This window comes from Vicia villosa, unplaced genomic scaffold, assembly GCF_029867415.1.
Source record: "Vicia villosa cultivar HV-30 ecotype Madison, WI unplaced genomic scaffold, Vvil1.0 ctg.000368F_1_1, whole genome shotgun sequence".
NCBI lineage: Eukaryota > Viridiplantae > Streptophyta > Magnoliopsida > Fabales > Fabaceae > Vicia > Vicia villosa.
This window is the reverse complement of record NW_026705169.1, coordinates 343,433-352,883: the sequence shown is the minus strand read 5'-3', so window position 1 is coordinate 352,883 and position 9,451 is coordinate 343,433. Positions and strand designations below refer to the sequence as shown.

General features: G+C 35.5%; 2 protein-coding genes across 2 annotated transcripts; both read right to left on the bottom strand.

Moving 5' to 3' along the window:
* Positions 1 to 523: 523 nt before the first annotated feature.
* On the bottom strand, positions 524 to 4,928 carry LOC131627584 (probable polygalacturonase). The gene is made up of 5 exons (XM_058898425.1): positions 4,860 to 4,928; positions 1,907 to 2,230; positions 1,527 to 1,828; positions 1,362 to 1,432; positions 524 to 1,251 (listed from the first exon to the last, which is right to left on the bottom strand). Exons 1-5 carry the CDS (start codon positions 4,926 to 4,928, stop codon positions 554 to 556), a joined length of 1,464 nt encoding a protein of 487 aa, XP_058754408.1. The 3' UTR covers positions 524 to 553.
* Positions 4,929 to 7,414: 2,486 nt separating this feature from the next.
* LOC131627555 (probable polygalacturonase) lies at positions 7,415 to 9,231 on the bottom strand. The gene is made up of 5 exons (XM_058898397.1): positions 9,187 to 9,231; positions 8,758 to 9,081; positions 8,380 to 8,675; positions 8,227 to 8,297; positions 7,415 to 8,112 (listed from the first exon to the last, which is right to left on the bottom strand). Exons 1-5 carry the CDS (start codon positions 9,229 to 9,231, stop codon positions 7,415 to 7,417), a joined length of 1,434 nt encoding a protein of 477 aa, XP_058754380.1.
* Between the last annotated feature and the right edge of the window lie 220 nt (positions 9,232 to 9,451).

Genomic DNA, 9,451 nt, shown 5'->3' with positions numbered 1-9,451 from the left:
CTTTTGGAGGAGAAAGTGCTTCTAAAGGGTTAATATGACCTTTTCTTTTGTGAGCAGAATAAACTCTAAAAGATATTTATTGGTGTTAAGGACGTGGAGGCCCGTGGTGCTCCTTCTGAACTCACTTTAAAGGTCTCTCCCTTAAGGAGTCCTTGATGAAAAAGAGAAGGTATTTGTAGAGGCTCGGACTTCTTTGACCTACTCCGAGGTAGCCCGAGCAACACTGATTTCCAAGGCTAAGGAGGCCGAGGATGCTCGTTAGGAAGAGAAGAATGCATGTTCCAAAGAGGTGAAGACTCGCAAGGATAGCTTGGCGGGGCTGAGGAGAGAGGCTAATGACTATATCTATGATATCATCAAATGAATGCATGCAGTGTATATCATGGATCCGTTATATAGTATATGGTGTACTAAATATATACCAATAAGAGAAGAAATTCAGAAAAAAGAAATCCTTTGCTCTCATACTATTCTACACTAGTATATGATAAAGTTAACCTTCAATTCAAATACATCCATTTTATTTTATTAAACAAAATATTACTCTAAATTATTAGAAGACACTACTTTGGTAGGTACAGGTCTTGAACTGCATATTTTCAATGGGCAGTTTGTCACTGGGAAAAGAACAGTCCAGCCTCTCTTTCTCTGGCAGTAACTCACAAGGTTTAGGGCTCACATTACTTGTAACTCCAGCAACATCTGTACAATTCCATGGAAGCTTCTTCTGGGCACTCATTTCAATAGTCGCATTAGAAATACATATTCCTGTAAAAGGGTCATTTGAAATCCCTTCAAGTTTCGCGGCATATGTCACATTCTTCGCAGTAACATCTCTATAATTGATTCCACTAATTTTAGGCAATGCTCTTGGGTCATATCCCTCATCAGGGTGTGATTTATAAGCACCTGTCATCCAAAACACATATTTCATTGTGTTCAAATTCATTCCTTTAACAAAAATGTCCTTCACAAATGCACCTCTACCGACGGCTGTTTTGATTCTAACAGCTGATTCAGTGTTGATAGCCCTTACATCTTCAATTCTAACATCTTGGATTCCACCTGACATTTCACTCCCTAATGCAACCATAGCACTATAAGGTGATATACATGTTAGCCTTCTTATGATAATTTGTTGAGATGGCTTTCCAACTTTGATCCCATACTCATCAATTCCACTTTTTATTGCAATACAATCATCACCAGAGACAATGTAGTTGTCTTCAATCCTAACATTTGTACATGAATCTGTTGAAAAGGAAATTTTTTGGAAATCTCAAAAATAATCCTTATTTCGTAATTTTCTAGTTGCCATCAGAAATTAAATCATGCAAATAATGGAAAAATATATAGATTACCAGGGTCTATGCCATCTGTGTTTGGAGAGTCAATTGGTGCAAGGATGGTGAGTCCATTTATAACGATGTCACTGAAGAAATAAAGCTTGATCAGATATAGTTATATACATAAAGAAAAAAGAATGCACTTAGGTTGAGAACAATTGAAATGGTGAATTAACAAACCTGCTGTAAATTGGATGGACAAACCAAGCTGGGGAATTAACCAAAGTAAGATTAGATAATTGGATTTGATTAGAGTACATGAGTTCAATCATGTTAGGTCTAGTGATTTTCAATTCATGCTTGTTGAACTTGTTCCACCAATAAGATCCTTGTCCATCAATTGTTCCGTTGTTACCGGTAATTACAACATTGGTAAGATTAGTTCCAAAAATGAGACTGCTAGACCATCTATCAGTAATTACACCATCTCGGCCTTTTCCGTAAGATGGTAAAACAGGAAGTTGAGGCCATTCTGATTCATCCTGAGTAATATGAATTCCCATTTAAATAATAATGAAATTTCAAAATGATGCAAAATAAAAATCATGATAGATATATACCTGAGATGCAAGAATGACAGCATCTTTTTGGAGAAAAAGAGTGAAATGGCTTGTGAGGTTGAAGCTTCCAGTTAACCATTTACCTGGTGGAACAATTAGTTGTGCACCACCATCTTTTGCATATTGGCTTAGGTTAGCTATTGCTGAATTAAAAGCCTTTGTGTTTGAGGTTTTTCCATCACCAACACCACCAAAATCTGTCAAAATTGCACTGTGTTTTCGGCAATTGATTGCAGGATAATCGAAATCGTTCAGTTTACTACTAGGTGTTCCGCATTCAACCACTGATCCCAATATCAGAAGTATAGAAATCACACCAATAACCTAAACAGAAGAATGATAAGTGTATATGATAAAATAATAATGATAACTACAAGAAAGTTAATAAAACAAATAGATGTGTATACGGAATGAAAATTACATAGAAATTTACGAATCTTGAAATCTTCATGTTTTGATGATATATAGAACATGTGAAGAAAACAAATGTATATGTAGTGAGGTATATATATTGAGAAATCGGATTATTATGACTAAAATTCTGATATGCATTATTAAGAAAAAATATTTCAATACTCATTGACTAAAATTCAATAACTATGTAAAATTGTAAAAATTTTTACGCAGTCAATTAGATTTTTTAAAAGAAAAGTACACTTTTAGTATTAAAATGAATTATTTTGACATATAACTACGCAATTAAAAATAAAAAAAATAAATTGTAATCAAATTATTTTAATAATTATTTCTTTCATGTTTTTCTTTTTTAATGTGTCAAAATTATTCACTCTAATTGGATGATAATGCAAAATTATTTTATACGGACGTTTGTATTTCAATTAATTTTATTTTAAAAAGTAAAATCAATTAGAATTTTTTTCTATAATATAACAAATATACTTAAATATAATTTAAGAAGTGAAAATAGAAAAAAAATTATATGTAGAGGAAATTATACACTTGTCATATTTTCATTGAAAAATTGTGACAAACACACCTAAAAAACTGTATATGAATTTTATCCAATTAATAAATAATTTGATTTGATGTATTTGCACTACGATTTATATAAGTTAAATATTTTTTTATCAAAAATTAATAAATAATTTGATTTAATGTATTTGCACTACCGTTTATATAAATTAAATATATTTTTTTATCAAAAAAATGTTATATTTTGACTTAACATGCACATTATTATTATTATTATTATTATTATTATATTTATTTTTTTATTTTTTTGTAAATAATGAAAATTATATTCTCAATATAAATTAATATTTCTATTTGATTAGGCTCTTAAGGTAGTTTGGAAGATGCATGTTCCGATTAAGATTAAAGCATTCGGGTGGAAGTGTTTCATCAACAAACTCCCGTCGCGTGACTCGTTAGCTTCTAGAGGTATTTTAGATTCTTCTAGTTCTTCTTGTGTCTTTTGTTGTGTGAATGGAGAAACTTCACTTCATTCTCTTTTGCTTTGTCATAATTCGAATTTGGTTTGGAAGGACATATTCGAGTGGATTGGTTTGGTTCATTATAAAGCGGAGACTTTAAGGAAAGTTTTTTGAAGTGGTTTATGTTTGGCAAGGTTGAGAAAGTTAGGAAGGGAAAGGAGGGAGTGGTGTGGTTGGCGGTTTGTTGGACTCTTTGGATGGTTAGAAATGTCATCGTGTTTAGGGGAGATTCGTGGAATATTTTTGATATAATTTGGGGAGTGAAAGCTTTGGTTTGGAGATGGGCTTTTGTTGGAAAAATTACCCAATTCAATTGTAATTTTTACGAGTTTAGTAGAAACCCTCTATTTCATTTATCGTAAGATACAATTGGCGTGTAATTTTTCTCATTGAGGTTTTGCTCGGGTTTTTTTTTGTATCTAGTTTGAGAACTTGGGTTCTCCTATCAATATATTCTCGCGTATAAAAAAAATACTTCCTTTGTGAGTATTTTATCTGATTTATTGTATAACTTTAAAAGAAAAAATAAATAAATATTAATCTATTAGGGCAATAGAAATGGTTGATAAAGTGATCAAATGACTTCTTTACACGATGGAGTGAACTTCTGATGCGGTAGAGCGGAGTGAATCTGCAATGTTAACACTCCTACGCTCAAATAAGTTTGAGAATAGAAGGGAGTATAGTGAACTATGGTTAGAATATACTTCAAGCTTCGTATGGGATTCCTTACATATATGGAGTTCATTTAGAAATACATTGTACTCCCATCATGGAACGCCCGAGGGGTGGGGGTCAGATGATATATAATGGTGGATGATTTTCCATGGCACATCGAGTGTGGGATTTCAGATGTTGCTTGCGTTATACCCTCAATGCGTTAGTAAGACCACTTTAGGTTGAAAATTGGGCCTTCTCTTTATTAGTCTTGTGGTCGATCCAAAATAATTTTCCCAAGACTTGTTGAGGCATAACAACATAAAGTCTTCAGAATACTAAGTTGGGCTCCCCGTGACGGGTTCAGTGTTTGCTAAAATGGAAAAGACTTGAGTCGCATTGAGTATCCTTAGAAACAAATACATTAAATGCTAGTCTCATTGTTGAGACGCTTCGCAAAATGACTCTTCTTTCAAGCCACTTATTTTCCCTTATTTCCTCACTATTTAAGGTCATTTCTTCTTTCAAATAAATTTTCTACTTCTTTTCCCAAACTGTAACTTTCTTTTCCTTTTGCAAACTATGATTGCATCTCCTTGAGCCATGTTGATTCCTATTTCGTATGTTCCTTATCTTCTTTGGATTTCGCATTCCTTTGGTTCACCATACTTCCAAATAACCCCTCTTCTTAACTGTTTCCTTAAATTTCCAGCTTTTACCAGATACTATTACTCCTTATTTGCTTACAATTATTTTTTTCTTCCTTGTTCGATGAATGGCTGACGTAAGAAATAAACATGTAAATATTGTAGACATGCCTACTTGTGAAGGAAACGTGATACTTCATCCCACAATGGAATAGTAGACTTAGAACTGCCAAATATAGTTTCTTTAGCAGCTAACCAACCCATTGGGAACCTCATTACCCTCAATGATAGTTCTGCCTCTAGTGGAGGATCTATTCAAGATGGCATCGAACCTTTGAATTCTCATTTTGGAATAAGTATAGACGATTCTATAGAAGAAATCAAAGGGATGAACTATGACGGTTGTGTTACTAAGGATGTTGTTGTTGGTCCCTCTTCTCTCGACAACATACGACAAATATGGATTCTGTTGAGACTGGATGGGATGAACCAAGGACTCGCCTCTTTATTAGTTCAGCTAGTGATAAGTAGGTTTGGGATCATCTCAACTTCCGAACCATTCTCGAGTTCATGACCAACATTATATTTTTATTATATTTGGGAGGACATGGTTCGAAAGGAATATCAAGGTCTCATAATTCCTGCTGATGCTAATTAGTACCATTAGGTGCAGGAAGAGTTAAAGTAGGAATGATTTTAGTCTTCAGTAGTGCTTCAAGTTTGGAGGGGCTTATACAGATGTGGGGTCTTCCTTTGATTGAAATGTTTCCTGTGTCGACCCTAGCAAGACGATATGTAGCTCCTAGATGTTCCATAATTTTCTATTAATGTTTATTTTCTAGGTTGAGGTTCAATCTTCCCTTTAAAGGCTTCTAGGATGGGGTATTGAATCATTTAAGAATTTCTTCGTCCTAAATGAGCTCGGTAGTTTGTGTCTTTGTTGGTAATCTAGTACTTGTAAGAGTATTAGGAGAAATTGTTGACTCTGAGATTATTCTTCAACCTCTTCATTATGATGTGAATCTCTGCTAGCGGAGATCGGGGACAAGGGGTACTCTCCCTTTACCAGCCTCAGAAGGTGTTTGATGTTTACCTTAAAAGCTGGTAAAACTTCAAGGACCATTACTTCCTAGTGACCCCCTTCCAGCCCATAATCAAGAGGCTCAGTTAGCATTCTGCATTCTCCCAAAAAAGAATACTTTCCCCTTCGGGCCCTAGTTCTTAGTCGGTGAAATGTAAGGACATGATCCTAAAATGTTGGGCTCATGGCCATTTATTTCGTGCTCCGAAAGCATATGCCTTCGCCTCTGACTCTTTAACATTAGAGGAAGAGCTGTTGAAAGATGACTTAGCTGTCTTTTGGGAAATCTTGGGTTATGAGGAGGGAGTTGGGCCTTCAGATGTACCGACCACTCAGCAGAAGAGGTAGAATATTAGCACACAGGCGGTTGTGGAAGCGGCCACTGCTTTCGAAAGAAAATACCTCTTTGTTAAAGACATAAAATTATCTTTGTATATTTGCTTTTGTTATTTTCAAGGTGTTTTTGCTAACTGTCTCTGTATTCCCTCTTACATATAATATGATGGTGCTTAAAACATTTTCAGAAGGAATAAAGGACTCAAGCGGCAGATAATACACTTTTGTCCCTTTCTCTGTACCTCACTTTGGTCTCGGTTGAGTTGACAATAGTAGCAGACCAGAGGGAGAATGAGAATTCACCTATGGAGCAGGAACAGTCGAACTTGGGGCATACGTCTTCTGAAAGTCAGAGCAAGAAATCGCACGATCGACTTGCATCTGGTGCTGGTGAGACTGTAAAAATGGGTTGTGGCAAAGGTCAGGCTCAAGGGGAAATCTTCCCAAGACGTCTAAGCCACACAGGCCCGCCTCTAAGAGGCTTGCCCTGGGTGATAACCAGACTTCTGCTACCTCTTTCAAACTCTATGAAATCTTCTTAACCCGAGGGCCTAACATCGCCCAAGAAGTGCATACTTGCATCCCGAAAGAGGACTATATATATACCATTAAGTCCCCTTTTAGGAAGTAGAGAGACACCCCAGTAGATATTAAAGGTAGAGGTGCATGCAGTGTATATCAAGATAATGGCGGATATAACCTTTAATATCTACTAGGATGCCTCTCTATGTCTTAGGCAGTGGTTGGCTGGGGTGAGGTGCTGGCGCATGACAACCTTTTGGAGGAGAAAGTGCTTCTAAAGGGTTAATATGACCTTTTCTTTTGTGAGCAGAATAAACTCTAAAAGAAATTTATTGGTGTTAAAAAGGACGTGGAGACCCGTGGTGCTCCTTCTGAACTCACTTTAAAGGTCTCTCCCTTAAGGAGTCCTTGATGAAAAAGAGAAGGTATTTGTAGAGGCTCGGACTTCTTTGACCTACTCCGAGATAGCCCGAGCGACACTGATTTCCAAGGCTAAGGAGGCCGAGGATGCTCGTTAGGAAGAGAAGAATGTATGTTTCAAAGAGGTGAAGACTCGCAAAGATAGCTTGGTGGGGCTGGGGAGATCAGCTTAATGACTATATATATGATAGCATCAAATGAATGCAAGCAGTGTATATCATGGATCCGTTATATGGTATATAATGGACTAGATATACACCATTAAGAGAAGAAATTCAGAAAAAAATAATCCTTTGCTCTCATACTATTCTACACTAGTATATGATAAAGTTAACCTTCAATTCAAATACATCCATTTTATTTTATTAAACAAAATATTACATCTAAATTATTAGAAGACACTACTTTGGTAGGTACAGGTCTTGAACTGCATATTTTCAATGGGCAGTTTGTCACTGGGAAAAGAACAGTCCAGCCTCTCTTTCTCTGGCAGTAACTCACAAGGTTTAGGGCTCACATTACTTGTAACTCCAGCAACATCTATACAATTCCATGGAAGCTTCTTCTGTGCACTCATTTCAATAGTCACATTAGAAATACATATTCCTGTAAACGGGTCATTAGAAATCCCTTCAAGTTTCGCCGCATATGTCACATTCTTGGCAGTAACATCTCTATAATTAATTCCACTAATTTTAGGCAATGCTTTTGGGTCATATCCCTCATCTGGATGTGATTTATAAGCACCTGTCATCCAAAACACATATTTCATTGTGTTCAAGTTCATTCTTTTAACAAAAATGTCCTTCACGAATGCGCCTCTACCGACAGCTGTTTTGATTCTAACAGCTGATTCAGTGTTGATAGCAGTTACGTCTTCAACTCTTACATCTTGGATTCCACCTGACATTTCACTTCCTAATGCAACCATAGCACTATCAGGTGATATACATGTTAACCTTCTTATGACTATTTGTTGTGATGGCTTTCCAACTTTGATTCCATACTCATCCCATCCACTTTTTATGGCAATGCAATCATCACCAGACACAATGTAGTTGTCTTCAATCCTAACATTTGTACACGAATCTGTTGAAAAGGAAAAGGGTTGGAAAACAAATAGTTCTTGCAAGTAGTTTCAAATGAAACACGGACACAGATACATACACGACTCTGATGATGTTTTAAGAAAATAAAGCTTACCAGGGTCTATGCCATCGGTGTTTGGAGAGTCAACAGGTGCAAGAATGGTGAGTCCATTTATAATTATATCACTGTAAGAATAAAGCTTAATTAGAAGAATGAAAAATAATGCACTAAGGATGAGAAATAATTGAAAATGTTGCATTATCAAACCTGCTGTAAATTGGATGGACAAACCAAGCTGGAGAATTGACCAAAGTGAGATTAGATATTTGAATTTGATTAGAGTACATGAGATCAATCATGTTAGGTCTAGTGATTTTCAATTCATGCTTGTGGAACTTGTTCCACCAATAAGATCCTTGTCCATCAACTGTTCCGTTGTTACCGGTAATTACAACATCGGTAAGATTAGTTCCAAATATGAGACTGCTAGACCATCCAGCAGGTGCATCTTTACTTCTTCCATAAGATGGGAAAACAGGAAGTTGAGGCCATTCTGATTCATCCTATGTAATATATAAATTCCCTTTTAATTGATTATGAAATTTCCTAATGATGCAAAATAAAAATCATTATAGATATATATACCTGAGATCCAAGAATGACAGCATCTTTTTGCAGAAAAAGTGTGAAATGACTTGTGAGGTTGAAGCTTCCGGTGAGCCATTTACCTGGTGGAACAATAAGTTGTGCACCACCATCATTTGCATATTGGCTTAGGTTAGTTATTGCGGAATTAAAAGCCTTTGTGTTTGAGGTTTTTCCATCACCAACACCACCAAAATCTGTCAAAACTGCACTGTGTTTTCTGCAATTGATTGCAAGGTAATCAAAACCGTTCAATTTACCACTAGGTATTCTGCATTCTGCTACTGAACCCAATATCAGAACTACAGAAATCACACCAATAACCTACCCAAAACAATATGATCAGTCTATATGCTAAAATAATAGTAATGATATTAACCACAAGAAACGTTAATATAAAAAAATAGGTATATACGCAAAGAGAGGTACATAGAAATGTTCAAATTTTGGAGTCTTCATGTTTTGATGATACATGGCATTTGTGAGGTAAAGAGACGTTATTGTTATGAGATTGAATTAAAGTCTATGCAATAGCGTTGCAGATCGTTTTACATATGCAGATATGCAGATATTGTGAAAAGTACTTTTTGAAAAATTAAATCATTACATAATTTGACTGAATGTATTTACACTTTCATGTATGTAAAACAAATATTATTTTTTGACTTAATTTACAAATTACTGTTATTAGATT

Bases quoted from the DNA above. Each gene is read 5' to 3' on its own strand.
- LOC131627555 (XM_058898397.1), bottom strand. From the start codon at position 9,231: ATGTATCATCAAAACATGAAGACTCCAAAATTTGAACATTTCTAT. The intron at 9,082-9,186 runs GTACCTCTCTTT...TGTTTTGGGTAG, and splicing joins CAAAATTTGAACATTTCTAT to GTTATTGGTGTGATTTCTGT. The intron at 8,676-8,757 runs GTATATATATCT...TATATTACATAG, and splicing joins CTGTCATTCTTGGATCTCAG to GATGAATCAGAATGGCCTCA.
- LOC131627584 (XM_058898425.1), bottom strand. From the start codon at position 4,928: ATGGGTTGGTTAGCTGCTAAAGAAACTATATTTGGCAGTTCTAAGTCT. The intron at 1,829-1,906 runs GTATATATCTAT...CATATTACTCAG, and splicing joins CTGTCATTCTTGCATCTCAG to GATGAATCAGAATGGCCTCA. The intron at 1,252-1,361 runs GTAATCTATATA...CCTTTTCAACAG, and splicing joins CACAGATGGCATAGACCCTG to ATTCATGTACAAATGTTAGG.